Source organism: Colias philodice, chromosome 5 (genome assembly GCF_061535455.1).
Source record: "Colias philodice isolate Cphi_HAF_F1 chromosome 5, ilColPhil1 Martin Lab GWU primary, whole genome shotgun sequence".
Classification (NCBI taxonomy): Eukaryota; Metazoa; Arthropoda; class Insecta; order Lepidoptera; family Pieridae; genus Colias; species Colias philodice.
Genome location: NC_143090.1, coordinates 767241 through 794639, shown reverse-complemented (window position 1 = coordinate 794639; position 27399 = coordinate 767241). Strand labels below are relative to the sequence as shown.

The 27399-nt window shown below is 35.4% G+C and overlaps 4 protein-coding genes across 4 annotated transcripts; 1 reads left to right on the top strand and 3 right to left on the bottom strand.

The window, feature by feature from the left end:
- Nucleotides 1-301: 301 nt before the first annotated feature.
- Nucleotides 302-27190, top strand: LOC149488205 (uncharacterized). Its single transcript, XM_089695367.1, has 17 exons — nucleotides 302-1542; nucleotides 3217-3425; nucleotides 4378-4448; nucleotides 4709-4922; nucleotides 5241-5423; nucleotides 21063-21197; nucleotides 21420-21563; nucleotides 21847-21954; nucleotides 22363-22607; nucleotides 22937-23123; nucleotides 24190-24260; nucleotides 24342-24818; nucleotides 24960-25338; nucleotides 25421-25523; nucleotides 25678-26157; nucleotides 26540-26667; nucleotides 27046-27190. The coding sequence occupies exons 1-17, from the start codon at nucleotides 734-736 to the stop codon at nucleotides 27174-27176; spliced, it is 4074 nt and encodes a 1357-aa protein (XP_089551493.1). The 5' UTR covers nucleotides 302-733; the 3' UTR covers nucleotides 27177-27190.
- Nucleotides 9419-13017, bottom strand: LOC149488208 (uncharacterized). Its single transcript, XM_089695275.1, has 6 exons — nucleotides 12969-13017; nucleotides 12342-12459; nucleotides 11887-12010; nucleotides 11360-11524; nucleotides 10855-10950; nucleotides 9419-9850 (listed from the first exon to the last, which is right to left on the bottom strand). The coding sequence occupies exons 1-6, from the start codon at nucleotides 13015-13017 to the stop codon at nucleotides 9419-9421; spliced, it is 984 nt and encodes a 327-aa protein (XP_089551401.1).
- Nucleotides 13442-15541, bottom strand: LOC149488207 (uncharacterized). The gene is made up of 6 exons (XM_089695204.1): nucleotides 15244-15541; nucleotides 14964-15031; nucleotides 14577-14683; nucleotides 14188-14266; nucleotides 13844-13906; nucleotides 13442-13602 (listed from the first exon to the last, which is right to left on the bottom strand). The coding sequence occupies exons 1-6, from the start codon at nucleotides 15272-15274 to the stop codon at nucleotides 13525-13527; spliced, it is 426 nt and encodes a 141-aa protein (XP_089551330.1). The 5' UTR covers nucleotides 15275-15541; the 3' UTR covers nucleotides 13442-13524.
- Nucleotides 15871-20875, bottom strand: LOC149488206 (uncharacterized). The gene is made up of 6 exons (XM_089695203.1): nucleotides 20749-20875; nucleotides 20579-20652; nucleotides 16983-17212; nucleotides 16588-16666; nucleotides 16448-16516; nucleotides 15871-16269 (listed from the first exon to the last, which is right to left on the bottom strand). Exons 2-6 carry the CDS (start codon nucleotides 20627-20629, stop codon nucleotides 15967-15969), a joined length of 732 nt encoding a protein of 243 aa, XP_089551329.1. The 5' UTR covers nucleotides 20630-20652; nucleotides 20749-20875; the 3' UTR covers nucleotides 15871-15966.
- Nucleotides 27191-27399: the final 209 nt, after the last annotated feature.

Genomic DNA, 27399 nt, shown 5'->3' with positions numbered 1-27399 from the left:
AATATACACGTAGAAGCAAATATTATGAAAATTCTCCTAATGAAAAACTCATCGCTTTTACTTAACCAAAACCGAGACAGTAACACAACACGTTCATTTATATCCATTTTAAAAATATAGGTTAATGGGATTTCAGCTCGGAAGCATTAAGAAAATAGGTATAAATAATACTAATAATCTTGCAAAATTAGCGCTCTTTTAGCCTTTTATATAAGAGCTATTCTTCACCGACGTGTTAACTGAGGAAATTCTGGTTAAAAATATATTCGCTTCGGAAATATTCGACAGTTTCCGCGTGCGAGAGAGCGCGGCCGCCCGCCTTACGAGCTGCGCGCGCGCCTGGGCGGCCACCGCTCTACCCGTTCATTTTACTTTTTATTTTTTATTAATATTCCTCTTGTATAATCTATTTCCTTGTACTATTTAATTATTTAAATTACATATTTCTTTGTCATACGTATACAATAGTGATTTAAACATGAAACAGTGTTGAAAATAGTTTATTGAATTCTAAACATCGCTGCATAAAATGTGATCCGTGTGCCGGCTTACAGTGTCTATACCTATCGAGTGATTTATACAAACTGCATTTTCGTGTGTACATTTTATTCCCAATATTATAAACAGATGCATCAATGAAAGATACATTCCATAGGGCTCAGCCCATCCCGATGACAGACACGTGCGTTTATTTTCATGTATAAATAGCCGAGGCGAGACACTCTGATACACGATGACGTCACCGAAAGAAAGTAGTGACGTCATCAATTTTAAAGAAGAAAAGGCTAAGAGTCAGAAAGATTTATTTGATCTTCCTCCGCCTGGTGCGTCTTTACACAGAAGGCGGAGAGGTGAACCTCCCGCTACACTTTCTGTGAAATCACCGCAAACTCCATCCGATGCAGAGGGAAATTCCCCTTGCACAGCTGGTCCGAGTCCTGAAGAATCTTGGACGAATGATGAAACTGACGTGGAAGGGCTCTGCGATCGAATGCTACAAAGGCTAAAGGACAACGACGACCCGCTTTCGAAACGCAGCAAAGACGTTGCGCAGCGCACCAAGGACACGTGTGAAGCTCTGGACCAGCTGGAAAAGCTTCTGCAACTTCTGGACCAGTTCGTTACATTAAAAGAGAAGAATAACCGTTTGATAAAACGTTTACGCGACGTGAACAATCTGAAGCAGCTTCACAACGCGTACAAACAAATAAATATAGAGAACGAGAAACTTAAAGATGAAAGTAGGGAAGTGGAGCTTATCAATGAGGCTTTAGAGTCGGAATTGGAGTGTGATTATGGCCAGGCTCTGTTTGATTCGATGTTGGCCGGAGGGCGGAGCATGAAACGTTCGGGGTCGAAGTGGAAGGGTCACGGGAGGTTCGGAGGGTCCTTGTTAAGGAAACAAAGGTCCCGGTCAGCTGGAGGAGAGGACAGTGATGTGCCTCTGGGAATGCCGCTACGCAGGAGGTCAGATGGTATCTTCCCCAAGGAAGTTGAGAAATCAAAAGTGTCGAACTGGACAAGGGTGAAAGCTGCTTTTAGGTGAGTAACTACTTAAAATGCTACTTTAGGGTAAAAATTTAATAGATACAGACATTACAAGCTAGTAACATGTAGATTTGTCAAATGTGGGTTAGTAAAACGTAAAATACAATTATATGTTTGGACACCCAGACAAAAAATTGTGCACATTTTACACCATATTTCTACCGAATTCTTTCAGTTTTTGCGTGAAACAGTAATAAACACGGATTAATATTTATTCTTCTAGGTTACATATTATATCAATGTAATGTTTTTTCCTCTTAATTTAACAAAAAAAAAGCTTTTAGTGTAACAAAACACCGTGTGATCTAGTTATTTAGGAGACAGATGTAGATCTTCATCTAGTTTAGTTAATAGCAGTATAAACAACTAAATTGTTTACTGTATTTGATTGTAAACTACTTCTTTCACTTTTATGATATCTCCAAAAGTTTAAATTACGTATGTTTTCTATAAAAATATTTTTTTTATGTAAGAAAGAAAGAAAGAAAGAAAGAAAGATCATTTATTTGACTCCACAATAATAACAAACACAATTGACACAGAATACAATACTTAATTAAAATTAAAACAACACAACATGAAACAAAACAATACAAGTATAATAAATGAAAGAGTAAAATAAAATAAAATGAAGCCGAAAAGTGGAGCCAAGTCAGGTAGCCACTCAGCATAAGTTGCAATATAGTTGCAACTTGCAACGCTGATTTTCAGTGGCCCCTCTCTGTAACCAGCTGTGGTTTAGGTAATCTGTGTCTATAATAATTGATTTATTATCTACATATTTAACTAATTACCATTTCTTAAAATGGAATTATCGTATACTAGATACCTAGTATCTTGTTCAATATAAAAAAATATCGATAGTTTTTTTCTTATATCCTGATTTCTAGCATTCATGTTAGACTTTTGTTATTTAAATTATTACAATTTCATTGCCTTTAAAATGAGGCATAAAAAGTAAGTAGGTTTGCGGTATGTCTGCTATATAAAACTCTCAGCTTCGACTTTTATAGATTAATGCTCCACTTAATAAATTATTACTTAATAACGAAGGTAATGAAAGACATCTGGTTTGTATGATATTACTAGAAAATGTGTCGTTAAATATAAGTTTCATTACATTTAATGAGTGATTTATCTCATACTGTATGTTAACGCCCCCGACTTCATTCGCCATAAATTTATTTTAACTTTATAGGATAACACACATTTTTTTTGCAAAATCTTGTTTCGTTAATGTTAATCAATTTCAAGCAACTAATCTACTAAAATTGTGAGGTGATTCTAAAGCCACACAGTTTTAAACTAACACAGGCTTTAGTTTCCCCAAATAATATATAATCTGTATTATTTTAAACCTGTTTTCAATAAAGATTTTTTCATTTTCATTTCGTAGATAAGCAGGGACAAACTTAAATAAAGATAAACTATTAAATATTATGTACCTACTATAATTTTAATAATATTAAATGGTTTTAGGCTCGCTTACCAACATACATTGTAGATGCGATCTGTTTTATTATATTATGTTTTAAAATAAATATAAAGTAGAGGCCGCAATCAAAATGCGTTTTAAACATACCTATTTACTTATGTTATTTATTGACAATAACTTATCTTCTCTTATAGAGATTATAAACACAAATTTATTAAAATTAATTAATGTAGATGGGAGAAAGCCCAATGGCCAGCATCCACCATCGGAGGCGTGGCAGCAGTGGCCGCTGGTGCCATGGTCGGTGCAGTGGCGCTCTCAGGGTCCACTCCATCATCAGGCCTCGCCAACCCGGAGCCGAGGGACTCCGCCAGCCTCACCCCGGGAAGTGCTGTGTCGCTCACACCTAATTCCTCTTGTGAAGAGTTACGGCTGGATTCTGGTTAGTAGAAAGTAATATTATTGGAAAGAATCGGGTTTTTATTTGCTTTTAATATTGTTATAATTTAAAAAAATATATTTAAGAAATAAAAAGATGACATGGTTACCAAATAATTTTTAAAAAGAATGGATTCATGATGCAATGAACGATATTCCCTGTAAACATTTATTATGTATTTGTCCCTATTTGGGGCAAAATTCGTATTAGATTTAGTTGTTGGAAAAAAGATTGAATCGAAACGGTAGCGAATTCATGAAGATTACTTACTACTTACCAAACCATGATATTTCGAACTAGGTGGTACGTCATATTATTTTTTAGTATACCTAATTGTTTTATTTAGTTTCCAGACCTTTAATTCTGTAAACTTCAAATTAACATAGAGCTCCGCTAGAATTTAGTAATTACAGCTCTATCAATAATTCAAAATAACATTGTTGTACATGCTTTTGGAAATTTTATGAAAATCTATTCTCAACGTGATTAGCAGAAATGGATATCCACTCACTCAAATTATTGTTGATAATATAATTTTGTACGTTTGATCATAAAATCTTTGACGGAACTCTATAGACCGTTCGTCTGTATTTTTTGCAATAAGGCATTTTTGATGAATCACTCTGATTTTCGGAGATGTAGTACCTATTGCATATGTATAATTGCTATACACGTTGTAGGTTTAGTTGGTTTGTTCGAACTGGAATTGGAGATAATCTAAATAATCGTTCCTGTGAATAAAGTTGTTTGCACAGATAGGACCGTTCAATATACCAACTTGTCTGTTATAGTAAAAGTTTAGGATTTATTTTAAATTTATTCAAACAAGTAACGAAACAATGTTTCCTTAAAAATATTAGAATAGGTACTTACTGCCTATTATATCTTAATTCTATTATTTGGGTTCGTTAATAAAAATCCTTATGCACATTATATCGATTCAATATAATTGCAGGTATGGGCAGAAAGAACGTGATTTTACGAATGTATGATCACGATAATACATTCCTACAGGCACCTACACAAGTAAGTATAAGGCGTATTTAAAAATTTTCTAACAGAGTATCACGGCACCAAGATAAACTAACTTTACTATAAATCTATTTACTTATCGACTGTAACTTCTAAATGATTATAAAGCATAGTCATGCAATTTAAATTTATGATTTTTAAATTATATTAAGCACTGAGTTCACGTTATTTACAGTGAAGTAAAAAAAATAATTTTGCTGCCTATATGCTGCAGTCCTGTCCTATTTCATAATTATTTTCACATTATTTAATAGGACGACAGTTCAACCTCCCCATCACCGAACAAGATGCACAAAAGCACATGGGGCAAGGTGGTGAACATAATCCAAACTCGTCGAGAATCAGTCAAGAAGAAGCGTCCACCCAAGTCCCCGGACGGCGCGGGTCGCCGGCGGTCGTTCAGCGACGGGGGGGATAGCGACGCGCCGCCCGCGCTCACACTGACTATACCGTCTTCGGAGGAACTTGGTAAGGTTTAGAGAAATATCAGATACTTAGTAAATAATACATATAATGCAGTGAATTCATCTACTATGACCAACATAAAGAAAATATTTTATTGGTACCGAATATATGAATCAATGTCTAGACATATTTTTAGGTATCCGGAAAATCTTTCTAGAAATGCCAATAGTCCTGTTAATTTCAAATAGAAAAAGGATAATGATTAACGTGTTCTTGTCGAATTGTCTTCATTCCACCTCGTAATTTCACTCATGCCCCAAATTGTAAAAAATGGCGTAAGCAGTTCATTGGCGACATAATTAATGTTACAAAAACATTTAGAATCCGAGGGCTCCCACCCGATCCTTCGCAAGCAGCGATCCCTGGAGCTCGGAGCCCGACCCCCTCAGCACAGACCCCCTCGCGACTCCAAGTGGACGAGGGTCAAGCGAGCTTTCCTCACTTCAGCTTCTGCTTCTGTACCTTCGAGTCCTAGCAGACATTCTGCGTTCTTTACTGATGCAGGTAAGCATAGATTCTTATTTCTTACTAGCTGTGCCGCGCGGTTTCACCCGCGTGGCTCCGCTCCTGTTGGTCTTAGCGTGATAATATATAGCCTATATTACTCGTGGATAATGTAGCTTTCGAATGGTGAAAGAATTTTTAACAAACAAACAAACAAAGTTTTCCTCTTTATAATATTAGTGTAGATAATGATTCATAAAATAATGAATTTCTCTATAGACTATATTTAGGTCTCTACCTATGTGTTGATCATGTCACATTCAAAAGCTTTGGAAATGTTCACAAAACTATAAAGCCCAGAACTTTATTCTATAAAGTAGTAAAATGTAATTCCTTACACAGTTAATTCGTATAATCTCATATAATACAGTATATTTTATCAGAATCAAAAGCTTTAACGTAATTTTAGGTTAGAATTTTCTCAGTTTCAGTAATGTTTTTGGTAATGACGTAGCCTACGATAAACTTCGGTAGTAATATTCCTCACAATCGTTCATTATACTAAAATTATACATCAAATCCGAATCCGTAACAAAGACACAAGTTAACAATGGTTATATTTACTGCAATTACAAAATAATAAACTAAATATAACGTTTGATAGCGAGTATCCATGCCAAGGCTTCTCATGACGAACGTCGGTAGCCATTGGTTACTAGATCCCACTTAAACCAATGACTAATGCTACCAGAATATCGAATAAACAAACAGATTATGGAATATGATGCTATAAAAAACACGTTAACGTTTTTATTAATTTCCAATCAATATTACTGCTGTAGTGTTTGAAGCCGCAAATAGTTTTGGTTGAGTGTTTTTGGGAAAAATCCTGAGAGAGAAGTTTTAAAACTGTATTTTTTAATGTGAATTAGTTTAGCTGTGAGATACCAAGTTAGATGGTTCGAACATAAACAAAAAGGCAACATTTTTATTACCTCCATGACCTTTTTTTATTCCGATCTTCCATAGTGCCCTTTTCCAAACGCAAGCATAGTAAGTTTCCTTTGTCAAAAATATTTACACATTGGTAATTTACCACGAGATCTAACCAATTCATCAAAAGCTTATCAAAAGTTATACTTCAAGAATTCACAAAACTACTTGCTTATTAAGTTATTACTGATTAAATTATTTAAAGAAAAAACCTAAATTTGACTCATAACTCATACCTAATAAAAAAACATCTCAATAGCTGCTCAATTATTTGGAAAATGAAAATTCATTTGTCCATATCCTACAAAATGACGATCAGAATAACATCTTTGTTTGAATGAACTCGCCTGAATAAAATACTATTTGGCAATTAATAATTTCCCTCGGCCATTTGAAGTGTTATTGGCAATAAAACTCATTGGAAGGGAAACGGTCACGTTACCTAATGGGATTTTCCTAGCTATTTAAATGACTTTTATTACAAATTCCTTGAAAATAGTTAACTTCAAAGAAAGGTTCTGATACGCATGTTATTTATTAAAGTGAAACTTTTATTACATCGTCTCAAACTTTTTGGTCTGTGTAGCGCATGTCGCGTGTATCGCGGCTGCCGAGTAGGTATACCTACTCGGCAGCCGACCGTCACGCGACATGCGCTACACAAAGCAGTGTTCGGAACCGTTCGAACAGTTTCACTTTTACCGTGGTTTCATAAAACCACACAACATTTTTTAATATTTTAATCGATCTTTCGTACATTACTGAATTTAACTATCGCATTAAGAGCTTTTCAGGTAATGAAGTCTAGTATCTAAATGTATCTTGAAATAGCACAATCAATCTATACTGATTGTGTACACTAATGATTATACTTACCATATAAACTTCGTATTAAAATAGTGCTTTTAGATTTAGCCTTCAAATCTATACTAATATTATAAAGCTGAGTTTGTTTGTTTGAACGCGCTAATCTCGTGAACTACTGGTCCGATTTGAAAAATTCTTTCAGTGTTAGATAGCCCATTTATCGAGGTAGGCAATAGGCTATATATCATCTTGCTCAGACCAACAGGAGCGAAGTACTGCGGGTAAAACCGAGTATCACAGCTAGTGCAAAATAAAATAGCATTAAATACAATGTAAGAACTTGCTAACGTTAAAACGTGCCCTGAGTTCGCCTTACTCATATATTTTGGATTAGCTCACGTTTATTTGATCCGGTTTCGTTTTAGAAAATCAATCTCACACATCATTATTTGACTGTTTCAACGGTACTGAATAAAGTGTTACCAACGTTGTGAGGATACAATGTAATTTCGAATATATTCTAATTTCTATAAACACCGATCTCTTTGAAAACATTGTTTTGAAGTGGTTCAAAATATCCAACACAACTTAATCAGGTTTCTTTGTCTTCTTTTAAATAATTGCTCCACCAAATAAAAGGTTTCCACTGAAATCAGGTTTAGATATGAGTCAATTTTAGTTTTGACAAATAATAGAAGATAAGAGAAAGAGAAATAATATGCCATTAAAACGAAGAACAAACTTGGGAAACACGTAAACGAATCCAGGTACAATCAGTAAACTTTTATGACATAACTGGAGGGCAACAACCTATTGGTTTCAGACGCTTAATTAATTTTTCTGGTAGTCTGCCAACAAGTAATAGATGGCCACAGCCGGATGTCAAACCGAGTGTAATAAAATTATAATATTACTATTTAAAAAGCACTCAAGATAATAGAAGTGTTAAGACTATTCCATTTAAGATGGGTTAATCAATCTAATAATACGAAAATAGATTGAATGTCTTTATTGGTTATTTTTTGTATTTCTATTTCATTTCTCAGTTCTACTAATAAAAAATTCTTATGAAATTGTCTCAATACAGAAAATATATATTTATCATAAAATACGAGAAAAAAATGGATGACCGATGTCCTAGATAACTAGACTACCCACAGACCCACCTTAGCGATCAATTTTGTTCACTTTTTTCATTCTAGTATTTCTATTTGAGTGACGAACAGCCGCACTGCGTTTATCAAAAGTCAGACACATTATTAAGGTTGATGCTACTCACTAAAGAAATTTTACCAGTCAGACATAAGTCACTCACGCCACGAGCTTTTATATGTCTACTAGCTGTCCCAGCAAACGTTATTCTGCATTACTATTATCACTTAGGCTTTAGGTTTTGAAAAATAGATTTTGGCCGATTCACAGATCTATCTAATAAGCACACAAAATTTCATGAGATTCGGTCCAGCCGTTTCGGTGGAGTATGGTAAAAAACATTGTGACAAGAGCATTTTTTATATATATGGAAATATAAGTAGATTGATTTAAGATAGCATTATGGAAAGCCATATCAAGAAGTAAATTAAATTGAAAGAAAAATAGTTTAACACATGTAGGTACCATTTTATACCTACATTAAATGAGAAATCCAAATCTCAGTAACGACACACCGTGACATGAATCCTCTTCTTATAAGTGGATCAACGTATAAATAAAATATGCCAGGAAGTAATTCGCAGAACAAACGTACTACGTAATCCATTGCCAGCTGCGCACCAAAATGTTTACGATCCCGCGAAGAGAAAACGCAATGTAAACAACACTGTCTCCGGTACACATTGGGATTCGTTATGACCTCTTTTCGTAATACCATTAAACCTATGTATGACTAGATATAACCGCCAATCCGGTCAGGATTGCCACATTAGATTAGTAGGGTTTAATTCCTTCATTTTGACATCCTGGGCAGATGTATTAAGATCTATCACTTTTCATTTCTGTACATTAGGGTCAAGAAGTACTTTTAACTGATTGGTATTTTATAATTAACTAGCGGTCCGCCCCGGCTTCGCCCGTGTTACATATTTACGTTTACGCTACATAAGAACCTCGTACTTCAAGGAATATAATAAAAAATGAATTATCGAAATCGGTTCAGTCGTTCACACGTGATGCCGTGACAAACGGGTTTCATTTTTTTAGTTTATATATATAGATAAGGTAATTTGTTTATTTAAAAATAATAATTAGCCATATAATTAAACATCTTTATTATCTACATCATTTAGAATCAAATTGTTATCAATATTATTCAAATCCTTGTGCAGTTCTTTCAGCTTAACTTTTAAGTTGTCAAAATTCGTAGCACTATCTTTTTGTAACATTCGTCGTAATAAATCCTGCACATCTTTAACATTGGTTTCATTAGCTGTTTTATTATGCTTTTCTACATCAAGAACTGTAGCGTTGTTTTCAGCGATGAAATTATTAACTTCAATGAAAGTTAGGTTTTTGTATGCGCAGTCTTGTATATCTTTGACGATATCCATAGCTTCAGTTTCTATAGCCTTAACGACTTCTATAAGACAAGCTTCGTGCATTGCTCCGTGGGCCATTTGTTTCGTCAAATCTACAACACCTTCAATTAATTTCCCAGTTATTTCCATCATGGTTGATTTGATGACAGGTGACTGTAATGTGAATTATTTTTATGAGACACTCGGGTTGTTAGTTGTGATGAATGCGTTAATTAAATGAAAACAACATTTCATGCCAGTTGGACATAGATAAAATCGTGGTGTATAATTTATTCGCTTTAATCTAAAAAGCAATTAAGAAAATAATATATTCGAAGGTTTCATGACAGAATGTAAAGGAAAAACTAAAACTGTAAAATGATAATTATTATTAACTCATAAGGAATCATAAAGAAGAATCGAATCTGCTAGCCATACAAATAATTCTAATTAATGTTCCTTTTTTTTTTAGAAAGGAATACTTTTGCTAAAATTCCTTTTTTTTGTTGATCATATTCTCTATCCTAGCAATGGTGATTAATTATTACTACACATAATATTTAAAAGTGCTTCTAAAACTGAATCCATTTGAACTAAGCTATTCTCGAGATTGAGTTCAATAGCTATTTTCACAGAATATTAATAAAATATCTAATCAAACAATTTCACGGATCGTGTAGGCCGATATTTTACACATAACAGCCGGATGTGAGTAATTTTGTTTCGAAGTTTTCAAATATTTTCTCTTTGGCTCGAAACCTGTTCGCCTTTATGCTTCTGGTTATTGTCCAATGAAAATATTACTGTTTATAAACACTTATACTTTTCCTTAAATACAATTACTCACTAAGAAGGAATTTGGAACGATTACAGAATAATTTAATGAGAAAATTTAATTCATTTCGTAATTTTTATCATTCTCGTTTTAAGTATGATTGCTCAATACTTAACACTGATCTACGAATCTGATAACAAAGCAAAAATTTTTTTTAATTAATCGACTTCTTATTTCGTAAAATAACACGGCAATATATAAATAATATGTGTATTCCTTTGAACACCTACCATTTCCTCCTGTCATTATTTTGTTTTATAAGAAAAACGATCTACGAATACGAAAAATTGTCTACCACTCTACATTTCTTAAAAAAATCACACATTGGCCTAAAATCGCAAACCTTGGATATGACGCATTTGACGACCTTCTTCAAGGAGTCATGCTCGTGGCCGCAGACTTTCAGCAGCCCATAAATTTCACTCTTTTGTTCGTTAATCTGAAATTATGTGTACTGCCTTTTAACTAGTGCCAGGTTAATAGATTGTGTGAAGTGAAAAACACTCCATTTCATGTGATAATTTGTCACTTTTAAATAGCACTAAATTCCTAAGAGATGTCTCTTGTAGGAAAACTCAAACTCAAACTCAAACATTTATTCATTCAATTAGACTTCTTATAGAAGCAAGGAGCATTAGTTTATGAGTATGCAAAAGAACAGAAAAATCTTTAAACAAATGAGCACATATTGCGGGAACTTTGATCAGACATCTGTAATTAAAACATATCTTGCCACACTGAAACGCAATCAAGGAAATCCTTCAAAAGTGAAATATCTTGACAAAAATGTATAGATTTGTTAAACATTCCAATCGATGACAAGTCAACAATATCTTAAAAACAATTACTGGTTTCACGCGTTCCTTAATCATGGTCTTCAAACCTAGGACATTCCTTACAGCCTGCGAAGGGTCCTGTCCGATCAGAGCATACCCACACACGACCATCTGATGAAGAGCCTTCTCTGCTAGCGCTGTAGTCACATTCTGTTTCTCAGACAGACATTTATTGACCTGGAATTTGACGTAAATTTATCTGCGACTTTAATATGAGGTGTAAATGCTTTTCAGAAGTTTCGCTTATCGATTTTACGAAAGTAGGTGATCAATCTCTTGCGCCATACATCGTGTCTATTTTTAACTTCCTTTAAATTAGAATTCAGTTCGTCTTTACTATGAAGAGCGATACATAGGACAATTTTAAAATAATTTGTTTCAAGAAATATACGTAATATTAACAGAAAATTTTAACCAAGTTTTTGTAGATCTCAAAAAACTCTATCACCATTTAACAGATTTAATAACTTTAACTTTCCTATAAGCTTTGTTTTTTCCTGGTTCAATATTTTAGTTTATAATTAAATATGTAGACATACCTCTTCCTCTCCATGACTTTTAATGATGTCCATCATGGTTTGCAATTCTATCAGTTTACTTTGAATGTGTTGGGTTCCATTTTGGAGGAGCAGTCTTATTTTTATCAAAACCATGTCCACAGATCTACAAATCAAAATTTAATGTTAACATAAAACCATAATCAAGAAAAAAATGAACCCGCTTTTTGCCTTACACAACGTTTCTACATTTTAATATTCGTATAATTAATATAAAAACGTTGTAGTCGCTTTGCATATAAATGAAAAATACAGTACTTTTGAATCTTAAGGTTTTTACACCTTCACACTCTTCGTGAGTAACTATATTTCTTGGCCTAATAAAGGCTCAAAATTATAAACCTTCTTAACCTAATCACGTAAATTTATTCTTCTTCAAGTTCAGTATGTAAAATTGAATCAAACCAACAAACAACAAATTTAGCATTATTTATTACCTTTCTAAATCAACTTGAAACTTCCTCTCAATGCTCTGCACCAGGTCGTTACTCAGCTTTTGGGTTATTTCATCTTCTATTACCTTGTCTACATCGTCTTTTGCTACTTTTGCATTTACTAGCTAAACATAATGATTACTTTTATTTTTTCTAATCAAAATTATTTAGTTAATTAGTACCTGTCTAATTCAACAAACTGGAAATCCATACTAATATTATAAATGCGAAAGTAACTCTGTCTGTCTGTCTGTTACTCAATCACGCCTAACTACTGAACCAATTTGCATGAAATTTGGTATGGAGATATTTTGATACCCGAGAAAAGACATAGGCTACCTTTTATTGCGAAATATGTACCACGGGCGAAGCCGGGGCGGACCACTAGTAACTGATAAATCAAGAGTAATATAAATTCCTACTCTTGGTAGTTTTAGATTTAAATATCGTACTTATCCAAATTAAATGGATTAAGAAAATGTCTGAATGTACCTAAGTTAAACAGTTTTCTATCGATAAGATATTTTTACGCGCACGTAACCTTTATATTATAGGTCGTAACCTTTAACCAAAAATCTAATTAATCAAATGTAACCCACTTAATTAGAAAATAAAAATACAATCGGATACTCGCCAAAGCAACCGCAGACATCACATAGAGCGAATTCTTCAAACGCATAGCTAGGTGCTAAAATAGTTGAACGAAAATAACTAGATATTTCTGTATCAAATGATAGGCCACTTGTTTACGATAAAACCACCGTAAAAATTATTTTATGGCTTATTGGAGTGCGATTATGTAATTTTAACAGAGCCGTCGAGAATTTTATTGTGCATTCCAATATAATTCGGATATTTTATAGAAATATTGATATTTCTGCAGCGCACTTGCGATTATTTGAGTCAAAAGTTTTGCATTTTGCTCAATATTGTTTGTATTCATGTGTGCTATTACCTAAATATATTTTTTTATTTTATACTCCTCAATACTTAAAAAGGTGTTAAAAGAACAGTAAAAAATAAAAAAAAATATGGTACGGTCTTGGTAAAATACTTGGTATTCATTGTAATGTCAATTAAAGAAAACATCGCAATTCCAACAGCACTTTATTCAAATAATAATTACAATATTTATACAACAATTTACTTCACCTAACATCACTATTTCGCAATATTTCTCTTTTCATCATTTTATTTTGCATTTACTTCTTACGCATCTGCAAGATCGATGGCGGTGCTCTTTCTTGTTTGGGTCATCTCTTTCCTATAAAAAATACATATAATTGCATTAAGTAAATAATTTTCAAATATTTATATACTTTTACGTAGGTATTTTGAGTTTTAGCAAAATTTGGACCATATTTTGAGGTACCTATAAATCTGTCCGGCATTATTTCCTATTGCAAAGTAGATTTAATGGTAGCAATAATTAAGAATGATTATTTTTTTATAATATTTTAACTTCAAACAAAAATTATTATAAGAAATAAACTTATTATACTCACATCAAAACAGCACACAGAACGACACAAATCTTTTCCGTCTATCTTCTCTAAAAATGTGTAAAACTGAAAGAAAAACACGAGATACATCGAGATCTAGATTAAAAGTACAAAAAAAATATTAAGAAGAAATAATTTCTTTATTGTATTCCATAATATCTTATATATAAAATTCTCGTGTCACAATGTTAGTCTGCATACTCCTCCGAAACGGGTGGACAGATTCTCATGAAATTTTCTGTGCATATCGGGTAAGTCTGAGAATCGGCCAACATCTATTTTTCATATGTACCACGGGCGAAGCCGGGGCGGACCGCTAGTTATATATAAAATGTTATCATACTCACCCTCAATTTGGCTTCATATAGAAGATCCACAAATATTGAAATAAAAAACTCTATTAGCTCTAGGAGTTTATGACATAATCTGAAAATAAATAAATAAATTATTTCACTAGTAACTACTCATAATCATTTAATTTAAATAATATCTCACTCTGTAAAATTTACTTTGTAAACCATTATATATTTCACGTTTTAATGGGCCCTCTACACAATGGGCAGCGTTGGCCGCGTAGAGGCAATCACGAAAGATCGGCCGTCATTGTAGATGTTTATTCATAGTCGCCGCGGCCGTAATGGCAAACATTGACGATCATTTGTTGGACAAACGCTCTCGTTTGTGAAGAGGGACCCATTATATAATAATGAATCCACATTAAAACCAAACAACTCACTTTACGGCTATCAAGTACAAATCACAAATACAACACATCGCCAATCGTTGGTCCTTCGAGTTGTGTCTCGTAGCGCAGTGTACTTCCGGATCACCGAGTGGTAAATACTGGAAATTTAACGGGTTTAAACCAATATTAGTTTAAAACTTACCCTCAATGAAACATGATGATTAAGGTTCGAAATAAAGCTCTACAAATGTTAAAAATGGAAGGAACACAGATATTACTACTTATATAAAGTTTTACAAATCAAAGATATTTCAAATAAGCACCTCTATATTTCTATATGATACATGTATATATTGTAAGTTAAAGAGGACGATATTTATAAGCTATTAGACGAATGACGATAATATGACTCTACCACAAAGCAAAAAAATATATTACCAAAACAAAAATGGCTACCAGAACGAAGAGTGTGGCTTTTACAATGCACAATATTGGACAACGAACATCTGTAAACCAGAAGAAACAGAAATATGTTTTATATGTAGAACAAGAGTCAACAAACAATTCCAACTCTTCAGAACGTTGAAGATTGCATCAGATCGTAGATTTATTTATTGAAACTAACTATTTACAGTCACAAATTCATCAAATTCGCACTTGAACAAAGAGGCGGACTTTCTCATTTATAATATTAGTACTTATGCTATGTATCATTTACCTTTGGGCATAACACATCTCGGTGCCTCCATAATTTCATCAGAAATTTCTACAGGACATTTGTTTTCATGTAATCCATTTGATTAATGGTTATTTACTTCAATAAATTTTGCGCCGAAATGTATAAATTTGTCGTTTCTGGCGTTGGTTAGACGTTTATGACATTGCCAGTTTTTAATATTTGTTGTGACAATAGCAAAAGAACAGGAATTTCAGGAAAAATGATTGCTAATTATTTTTATCATAAAATGATTATCAAATTGTTTTTAGCCACCTGTTCAAAAATAACATAGTTGTGTGATTTTGTGTATTGTAAAATTACAGTTAGACCAAACACAAGACAGACAATTTACAGTCAGACCAAAATCAATCAGAAAGAGAAGTGTGTGGTAATATTGTAAAAAAATCTTATTAATCTTATATATAAAAATGAATCGCAAAATGTGTTGGTAAGCGCATAACTCGAGAACGGCTGAACCGATTTCGATAATTCTTTTTTTATTATATTCCTTGAAGTACGAGGATGGTTTTTATGAAGAGAAAACGTAAATATGTACCACGGGCGAAGCCGGGGCGGACCGCTAGTAATAAATAAAAACAAGAGGTATATTTAAAAGATGCATTTATTTAATAAATAAATTTTACACAAATCATGATTAAATACTATAGTGTACTGGAAAAGTATTTCTTGTCCCTAATAAAACAGTCAAAACCAATAAATAGTCTACATTTTTTTCGCTTTTGGGCAGTGTTTCATACAAGTAAATCCTTGCTCAATACATTTAGAACACTGTTTACGATGAGCAGATGATCCAGGACTTTCTATTATATTTGAAATGCTATCATTTTCTCTATTTCTAAGATTATCATTATCCTCAATCGTCTCCATTCTTTCTCCTGTGCAATTTGATTTTTGTCGTTGAAGAATAGACTTCATAAATTTCATTCGACTTTCACTCTTTTTGACACTTGATTGTTCCCCGAAAGTTATGTTTTGTGATGAATCTAGATGCTTCGAACACAGGAGCTGAAAATTCAAGATTTGAACATTCTTATAGCGAATTATTCCTTCCTCCTTACAGATACAATTAAATAACGCAATCATGAGAAAAACCTTACTTTTTAAATCAATGTTTTGGTGGAAAAGAAAATAAAAAATAAAAATAACACAATTCAATAACTACTAATAATAATCAAATGATTACCTGAGCTTGCCTTTGACAAGACATACCACAGGTACTCACTTGGGAGAAGTTTTCAAAAACATTACTCAGCTGAAAACAAAATCAATATATCAATACTTACATTAATAACGTTATATCAACTAAATATCTGAAATGAATACCGTTTGTATGAAGCTGTAGTAATAACTAGATATAACTTCCAATACTCCAGTATACATGGACGTAACCGGGCGGCATGTGCTGTAAAGAATTTTCCTTGGTTTAAAATACATAACTAGCTTATAAAATACACACTATATGATAAACCTGCCTCTACACGGGGCTTCGCCCGTGTTGTATCGTAAAAGAATATGTTTTTACTTTTAGCTAGCTGTACAACAGTGAAAATCATCATGTATTACGAAATCACCAATCATATATTGGGTAGTACGTTTTATTTAGGAATACAAACATTTGGTAAGGTAGGCACGTAAAAAAATAATAATTGTTCCTTTTGGATGCGTTAATTATACAGAAAAACATATAAAAATCTTGTAAAATCAACACTATCAATCACCTTAAAAAGTTATCAATGAGAGCGCAAGGACACGTATCACACACGCAAAAGTTCCTATGGGAGGGCCTTTGGCTCGCATACGGTCCCTGTGTACTCGTCCCTGGGCCCTGCAGCCCACTGAGGCCAGAGAAGCTGCTGTATTCACTCTGCCTACATCCCAGTCGACAACTGCCTGACCATATCTGTCGAATGGCTGATGCTGTGGCTGTAAACTCTCCGTTATGATTTATCTGAAATATGATTGATTTAGTATTCTTCTGTATTAATTTAGCTAACAGTCTTCAATAATTAGGTATGTATATCTGTGTTAATTGTTCGATAACAGTCAACAATAATTTGCATAGTTCGTGATTATGTTTGATGATGTAAAAGTTATTCTGCTAGGCAGTATCCTAAATCCAACTTTCAATCAGCAGATACGGTCGCAGTAACATAAGCCTATATCGACGCCCCCCGCGAATAATCCGGTAATCGTAAAAGTGAAAATGTTCAGGAAAAATAAAAAACCATTTTTCCTTAATAACTCCATTAAACAACAAGTATCAGAGACTTTTAATATCGCATATGGAAGCTAATTTTTTCAGCTATCTGGTTATTTCAACAAAATTTAAGTAGTCCCAAGGGCTTCGTTATAATTTAGCTGGATGCATTTTACTATACTAGTGTAGGTCAAGCTCTGGTCAGTAATGTCACTTACGATATTGTTCGTGTAAATTTATATTTTCGACGGCAACAGTAAAATCTTGTTGCGCTAATATTCGTGTTATTTGTTTTGTATACTGAACATTTGTAACAATCTATTATTTGGTTATTCGATTGTATAACAGTAACGTACATTTTATTGTTATAACTATTACCGTTTATTCGAATAGTTTACTTAAGTATTATTTGATGATTATTATAGTATATTTTATGAAATACAGGACATTTTAGTAAATGAAACAACTTTGGATTGTTTCACAAAACACGATAGTTATTATTATTATAAAAAATAGACACTGCACTGAAGACTATTACACATGATTACATAATCATGAAAATTATGCTATGGTCCTATTACAGTTAAAAATTTAATCAGAATCCTCATCAGAACCTCATAGAATGCGAATCCACCGTGACCAGTCAGTACTTGTGTGGTGTGGTGTGTGATGTCTTTTTCCCAACTACCTTGTATGCAGCAGCAGCGCTTGGGAAAAAGAGCTTCGTGACTCCGGCCGTTCTTCCTACATCGTATCTCCTATCCCATTCGCTGATCGTAAGCATGTCTCAAAATACGCTTGACGAATGAAACAGGACACAGATCGTAATCCGGTTTCCTCCTCAACCCCAGAGCGGCCTCCTTGGCTAACTCGTCTGCCCGTTCGTTCCCCGCCCTGCGTGCGCCTTAATCCAAAACAGGGAGACCTCCCGCCTCTGCAATGCAGCTTTTCGGAGGGCCGCCCGTGTTTGTACAGTCAGGGGATGAGGGGAACTCAGGGTAACCGCCTGGAGCGCCGATCTGGAGTCAATAAGGAACAATACGGTGGCAACGCAAGCTTAATGGCCTTTGTCTCGGCATCACCTTTCCATACGGAAAGGGCGGCTCCGACTCGACCCTCAATCTTGCTGCCGTCCGTATAGACCCTGTGGACGTGGCTGTTAACCACGTCAGCATAGGTGTCCTCATTTATCAAGCCGAGCCCCAGCTCTACCTGCTCTGCCGGATGTATGTCCTCAATCGCAAGAGCCATTCGTTCCACCTCCCTGTCCCTCAACACCGCCGGGTGCGACACACCCCTCTTGATCTCATAAAGCCTCGAAGCTTCGAGTAGCCTGAGGTCAAGAGGGAGAATCCCAGCCAACAGCATCGCAGAGTTCAGGGAGACAGTCCGATATGCTCTGCAGATCTTCTGGGCAAAACCCCGTTGAACGGTGTTAAGCCTCTTTTGGACCCCCATCTTTTCCGTAGTGGGTGCCCACGCTGCTGATGCATACAAGATAGTCGGTTCTATAACTACGATATATATAGTCTTAACTACTTGGGGGTTAAGCCCCCAACTTACTCTAGCTGCTCTTGCTAATAGCTTATAACGGGCGATTGCCTTTCTGCAAACGCTCCCGACGTTTCGGTCAATGTCAGGCCGCCATCAATAGTAAGGCCCAGTATCTTAATACTTTAGAAATATTGGATGTCCACACTCCCCATTACGAGTCGTGGCATGTCAAATTTTAATTTTCGTGTCGAGAGCAGGGCACATGTCTTGTGTGGTGCGAATTTTTGTTTATTTCTGACACCCCATTCGTCAATTTTCCTCAATGTGCAGTTTGTCTTCGTCTCTACTTCTAAAGCAGTATCTCCATCAAACACTAGCACAATGTCGTCGGCAAAAGCCTGACAAAACACATCCATCTCCTCTAACATCCACAGCAGAGGATCCAGCAAGAGGTCCCACAGGAGCGGCCCACCTATGGAACCCTGCACGCACCCCTTGTTGGTCTCTCTACTCACTTCACACCCGCAGGTATGCGGGGGACAAGAGAACCTCTTCCACTCAGGTATCTGCTGATCACCCGCCTTACGTTCCCCGGACACCCAACTTCGGCCAACCGCACCTTTATGACTGGCCACCAGGCGCTGTCGAAGGCTCCCTTTATGTCCAGAAATACCACAACAGAAATCTTCTTCTCCTCCCTCTTATTTCTGATGTGGCCCACCAGTTTATAGAGGGCGTCCTCGGTGCTCCTCTGTGGCATGAAGCCATACTGATGGGGGCTTATTGTGGGCAGCAGGTAGAACCTGAGTCGGACGACCAGCATCTAATGAAGATGAAGATGAAGGTTTCGATGTGGTCTATTCTGATGCCTGCCTCGTTTATCTATCAAACTTTCATTTCTTTTAATTTTTCTAAGGCCGTGTAAATCATTTGCTCAGTAATAGAAAGTGTTTAAAAAATACCTTGCATACTTGCACTCCTTAATGAATGTATCTGGAAATCGATTTCTTAATAAAACCCCGAATAAGCCTGTACTAGCACTTACTTAAATAATGTAGAAAACTATTTACCTGAATAATATCGTAACAATGTTTACTGTCGAAGCATATTGATATTATTTTTCGTAAAGATCTAAAACCATATTATTCGTTTAAAATACATTTTAATGTTATTTTATGGAATATACGCGTAATTTTTCATATCTTCGTAAATAAAGATAGAAAAATTCTGAAAAAAATTTACATGGTGTATTTTAACTTCTAGATGCCGAAAAACGCATAACATGAAAAACCCCGTAATAGGTCATTACCGGATTATTCGCGGGGGACGTCGATATGCTTTTCTATTGAAGATCTGTTCATTTTAAAATTGTCCTTTAGAATAAGATCACCGTCTCTGTTATAAAATGACTAGCCGCTCCGCGCGGTTTCACCCCCGTGGCTCCTCTCCTGTTGGTCGTAGCGTGATGGTATATAGCCTATAGCCTTCCTCGATAAATGAGCTATCTAACACCGAAAGAATTTTTCAAATCGGACGAGTAGTTCCCGAGATTAGCGCGTTCAAACAAACAAACAAACAAACTCTTCAGCTTTATAATATTAGTATAGATATAAATTTACATACGTATGCATAAATTAGAAACAGGAGCAAAAAGAACAGCAAAATTATGATCATTTGTTGGCTTCTGTTTCCACCTCCTGGAAAGTTATGAAAGAGATTTATTCAGATGATTTCATAATTATTCAAAATACCGTGATATTATGAAAATAAATTTATATTTATATCAAACTCACATTTTTTCTTTAATTATACGTTAATATGATGCAACACATATATTAATAATATATTTTTTTTATTTTGTAAACTGAAAACGCTGAATTTGACATAATCATGATGAATTCAAATGACAAAATAATTTTTACATAGCACTATCATAGAATTCAAAAACATGGATGGCTTTTTGAAAAATTGTAAAAACTGTAAATGATAAATTTTATCGACATGAAAATATTAAGAGAATCGATAAAAGTTTCTTTACATTTGTGTATTATTTTCAATATTGAGATAATAATCGATACAAGTTGCACTAAATACGCATTATTTTCAGAAACAGAAGGGCTGAGCAGTGGTTGTGAAGCTACTGGAGTGCGGGAAGAAATTGCAAGAAATTACGCAGCGCTCCAGTCTCGTCTCACTAGAGAGTTCTCTGATAGGCACCCGGGGAAGGGTGTGGACACACGAGGTTAGGACTCACAAGCCGTGTAGAACAGAAACAGATTTTAACGTGTGTCCTGCACATAATATGTTGTGACTAAACACTTTTTTAATAACATCGTCTTGTTTCATGAAAAATGTGAATACAAATAGGGAACCTTTATGTAGTAAATCTAATGACAAAGCCATGCCTAGCTTTTTTTTGAACAGAATTTTAAACACGTGTTATTCAAGTATTTTATTATTTTAGGAGCTCGTCCAGTGGCAACAGAGGATCAGCTTTCAGCCGATTTCCACAAGAAGCTGACAGAATGGCAACGCATGAAGGGTGCGAGGCAACCCCCTCCGATCCCGGCGAGACAGGACCTCAGCGAGGACTTTCTGAAGAGATGGGGTAGATATATTTAGATCTTTCGTTATTGATCGTTTTGGTATTGCATTAGACCTTTATTCCATCAACTTATGCAAACAAATAATTAAAATCTCTATGAATCTAATCTGCGTTTAGTTTTCTCGCAAACTTATGAGATTCCATTATTGATATTGTCTTTGATTTACTTACTTTTCTGGGCACTCCTCACTTTTTTCTAGAGATGAATTACTCACTTACCTGCAGACTGCAGTAATCGTGCATAGCTTTTAAAACGACTCTAATCGACGGAAACTTTTAATTTCAGATGCTTGGACTCGGATGAAAGAAACAAATTCGGTTCCCGCTTGGGAAGAAGAGGCGAAACCAGATGAAGTTTTGGTGCAAACGTCGACTGGGCTCTTTAAATTTCAAGGTAAAAGATGAACTCTATAAAAGATATCTCAGATAGTTTGTTTTTTTATTAATCACCCAGCGGAATAATTTTTTTGATATGATTTATGTGTCGGAAGATCTAGTCTAGATATTGATTGAGATTACTTTTTACTAAGGTGAAACATCTCATTCTCTTAGCATTTTCTTTGACCAAGCGGGTGAAGACAAGGAGCATGAAAAGGACTAGCAGCACTAAAATCTACAAAATTTTATTTCATTTGTTAATTTAAAAATTAAATCATCTAACATTTCCACCATCTTATAAAATAAGCTTAAGGGTGCTTTTTCACCAAAATGTGTATGTCTTTAGCTTTACAAACGCATTCCGTGCACATTATTGGTGCAAAAGCACCCTAAAGCTCTTCTCAATCGTTACTCCACTCTACAGGTATATCCCGGTCATTCACGCGCAAGCTGCACGAGTGGGAGAAGTCCCGCGGCATCGCGCCCGAAGCCTCCACCTCAGCGTTACTCCAAGCTGCGCGCGCGCGTGGCCCGGCGCCTGCGCTCACCCGCGCGCAGAGCGACGGCAGTGTGGGCCCGGCGCTCGCGGGCAACGGACGTGTGCACGCGAGCAGCCTGAGCGTCAACGATGCCGACGATCTGGAGTCTGATTATGAGAGGGATCATTTGGTTAGTGGAGTTTGCATTGGAAATGATTTAAAATTGGTCCATTTCTATTTTAATTGGTAAATTTATTTTCTATAATATTATCATCTGAAAAACAATTATGCTGTATATTAATGGTAATCAATCAATTTGATACTTTTAAAATTGCAATATTTGTAAAATTTGATTTTGATTATCAGGCTTTTTGAAAAGGGTAGTTCCAAATTTAGTTGGATAGATATCTATTTCTAAAATTATCTCAAAATATAGTTCTCTAGTAGCAATTAATTATTTTGGAATAAACAAAATTCCAAAAAACATTTCCAAAAAATATAAAATTATTTCTCATATAGCTGAGCAGCGAGAACAGCCGCGGAGCCGTGATAGTAGAAGTGGAAGCGGAGGAAGTATGCACAGCGGCTCCACTGGTGGCGGTGTCGCCCCTCGCGGCGCCGCACACGCCGGTGTACACGTACGGGCCGGCGGAGCGCCCGCTCACCTCCAGCGCCGCGCGGGCCGCCGCGCTGCCGCAGGCTGCCGGTGAGCTGTGCTAACACTCAAACCATCTCAAACATTTATTTATTTCAAGTGTGCCCCGCGTTGATCCACTCCTATTGGTCTTAGCGTGATGATATATAGCCTACTAGCTTTCCGCCCGCGGCTTCGCCCGCATTTTCTAAGAAAAACCCGCATAGTTCCCGTTCCCGTGGGATTTTCGGGATTTTCGGGATACACCTATCCTATGTGTTAATCCAAGTTACCTCCTATGTGTGCTAAATTTCATTGTAATCAGTTCAGTTGTATTTACGTGAAAGAGTAACAAACACACACACACACACACATCCTCACAAACTTTCGCTTAATTATAATATTAGTAGGATAGGATAGCTTTCCTCGATAAATGGGCTATCTAACACAGAAATAATTTTTCAAATCGGACCCGTAATTCTTGAGATTAGCGTGTTCAAACAAACAAACTCTTCAGATTTATAATATTAGTATAGATTAGACTTCTTCTAGAAGCACTTGAATCGTCATTACATATTTTTAACATTTGGTGATGGAGAGCCCGCTCGTGCTGATCTGGTAATGTAGAATTGGAACTGGCTATTGACTGGACGGCGCGGCTAAAGATAAGGTAAAAAATAACTTTTGTGGTACTTTGTAATAGGGTCGTCGAGTGAGGCTGGAAGTTTTTGTAATACTTGTTTTGATTTGTAACAACTTTAGTTTGGTTGGCAATCGAGATTTAAACTCTCTATCAATTAAATAGCGTTACTCCAGGCGAAAGGCTTTTTTTTAACATAGATAGGCAGATGTTGGACATAGTCGCACCTGATGGAAAGTGATGACGAGGTCTAACGTAATAAATCACGTCTACCCAGAAAGTGACTGTTAATTAGCCCCTGAAAGTGTTCATATGTGAAGTAATATGAAATGAACTATTGACAAAAAATACTCACATAGGAAGTAAGGAAAGAACTCAATGTTGATTTGTCTTTTGAATAGATATAATAAAAGGAGTGTTTAAATTTCACATGCAAATTATATGAAATATGCAAAATAAAATTAATATTAAATATTAAATTAACATCAAATTTTACAGTGATTTCAGATCCAGGGCCAATAATATTGAGGGATCAAAGTGTAACGAAAACAAAAAGTAGTCGCGAACAGGTACTTTATTACTTATTATAACTATTTATTATTTAATATTATCGTAAAATTAGCAATATTTTCATTCACCACGTTTTACAGATCAAAATAACCGAAAAAACATCAAGACGAAGAATTTCTAGACAGACGAGTATCGAAGAAGACGCCAAATTTATCAGACAGACAATAGAAGAAATAGAGAGAGGGTCTCGTTGTAAAGAAAGTGTTAGTTCAGAAACCGAAAAGCAGGAGAATTATGAAAGAGAAGCGACAATAAGTAAAAGTATAAGTGTGAAGAATCTCAAACAATTTGAGGCGAAAGAGATAAAAATAATTAAATATTGCAGCGATGATACCAGAGAAGATAAACGTAAAGAAATAGATAAAAGCAATGGAAAAAAGAAAACAAAATCTAGAGCTCGATTAGAACGGGAACAATCAAAACCTTCTGAAAGTGATACTGAGCCAGAAGTAGATACAGTGACTGTTGAAATACCGCGACGTAAGAAAAGACCGCGTAGACCTTCAGAAAGACCGAGAACTCCACCAACGTCACTTCATTCTGACTCAGAAGGTGAAGTAAGTATGTGTATTTTTAACATTTTACAAAAACATTTCAGAACATCGTCGCTTATATCGTCGCACGCAACATTAAATTAAATCAAAGTTAAAATGAGGATTTTTCTTCAAATAACTTCAATTTTCTTTCGTTAATTTCAGGTTTTTGTTCTAAAAATTAAAACCCAAGAAGTCCGTGAAAAATCACCAGAAGTAATAGTTAAGACCACACGCAAAATATTCTCTCCCGTTGTGCGCAGCGGCGAGACCATACCCAGAGCAGTTATACCCGTAGATGTAGAAGATTTACCAGAAGTCAGAAATGAAAAAACTATAAAAAAGCCAGACCATGAATCGAAGGTATCCTTACAATCGAAAGGATCTGCCAAAGGTTCAGGTGACCTGCAAGATGATGAGAGACCAAAGACAAGACCACCTCTCCCGACATCACCGTCTTCTCAGAGGAAACCTCCTTCGAAAGAGACAGCACCGTCGATTAGGATCATGATTCAGAGATATAATAAGAAAATTAATGAAGAAGGCAAGTTCTTAAGTGATAATTTATTTAAAATTTGTCTTACATACAGTAAGTATTCTAATTTTTTGATTTTAACTAATTTTAGGTCCAGCATCAGGTGGAAGTAGTGGAAATACCTCTCCAGCCTGGAGATCTCCGAAATCTGAACGGAGAAGACCACCAGATATGCCTGTAGGCGTTAATATAAGGTTAGTAAATTAACGCATTTAACTGATCAAGTTATTACGTTTATACTATTATGGTTAATTTTTTTTTGCATAAATAATAATATTCAACAAAATACTTTATAATTTTCGCACACATTAGTAGCGGCTATTTATTAATTTTTCCATATTTTTTCAGAAACAACCCATTCCTCGAGCGAGAAGTGCAAAAATCGGCGAGCGCGTGTCAACTATCGAGACGAGATCAGACCTCTGTAGACAAATGTCTGACACCAGCACCACAAACTGTAGAAGGGGTCCTTAAATCTCATAGCGCTAACACCTTACATCCTGAAGTAGAAGCAATAGATCCTATAACTAGTGAAAACAGCCAAGAAAACATACCACAAACTTTACCAATAGAGGACAAAATTGTGCCGAAACCAGAAGAAATAGTTCGAACAGAATCAGACTCAATGATTCCAGAATTTTCCAGAATCATCGAGAATCCTGTGTACTTTGCTCGATCGATTTCAGAATTTGAAGAGAGCTCGGTTACCACAAGACTGTCGGAAAGAGCGGCCAAGATAAGGGAAGCTAGAGAGAGGTTTCTTTCCTCACCGCCACCTATGAGGAGGGAAGGGACTAGTTCTGCGAGCGATTTGAGGCCGGGTGATAGGTAATATATTATATAACCCTTTTATATTCGAGAAAAATTATGTGCCCATGAAATAACAATGTGATCAAATCTGTTTGTCTGCTACCTAGTTTTGACTTTGTTGTTTTGAGTAATCAGGGATAAAAACAAAATTAAGCATAGCCCGAGTGTCATGGGTAATAAAGTAATGATCCTGTAGTTTCGAAGTTTATTCATAAAAAAATAAACAAACGAACAATCCAATCTTTCAAAACAGAACATATCTACGTTGCGAATTGTCCTCCTCTGGTTTATAAGAACGTTCGGTCCATCCCATTTTAAACTGTATCAAAGATATTTATATAATAGGATCGTTAACGTTTTTTACAGTATTTATACAATACTTCTATAATATTTTGACTAGGTCAAGTCGCGTAAGCTGCGAAAGTGACGTGACGGAGGCGGGCGAAGCGAGCGAAGCGGCGCTCGGCCGTAGCGCCTCCACCGGCATGGTCAACATCGACCGCGACTCGTGGCAGAGACTCGCGCAAAGTAACTATATAACGTTTCCTTTACTTTCCAGTTAGATTTATAGAAAAGTTCATCTATTGTTAAATAATGTTCCCTTATTCCCAAATACAAAAATGCATCGACTACACTAAATTCCAATGAAACATTTCTAGGATTATAATATTATATACCTACTATGCAAATCAAAATTATATTAATAACCAGGATAGTCCTTTGCGTGTTAATTTCAGAAAAATCTTTTTTGCATTTCAATAATGGTTTATTTTATTTGTCTCTTTTATCAAAATTCAATATTTTTTTTTACTCGTATTAGTGATCAAAATGCTCTATACTGATTCTCAATTATCAATCATCAATTTACTTTAACAATAAAACCTAAATTAATAATGTATTCCGCAGCATGTTCCCGCTCGCGGCCCCGCTCGCGCTTCAGCCTGGCGCGGCTGGCGGCCAAGCTGCGCCGCAAGGAGGACGGCGCGGTGGCGCGGCTGTGTCGACAGAGCTTACTCGTTCACTTGCGGAAACAATAAATATTTATCACTTCTTTGTGGTTTTATTTTATTCATACTCGCAACTTAGTGGGACACTTCCAAAATGGTCTCTCTATCCTTATCCTTAGTTAATTATTTCTAATAAGCAACAATGTGCATGTAGACTGTTTCAATATGTATAATTATAATATAGAGGAGAGTCTGGAGATAGTTATGTGCCTAAAAAATAAAGGCTGATAAAGGCTACCACGGCATACATATC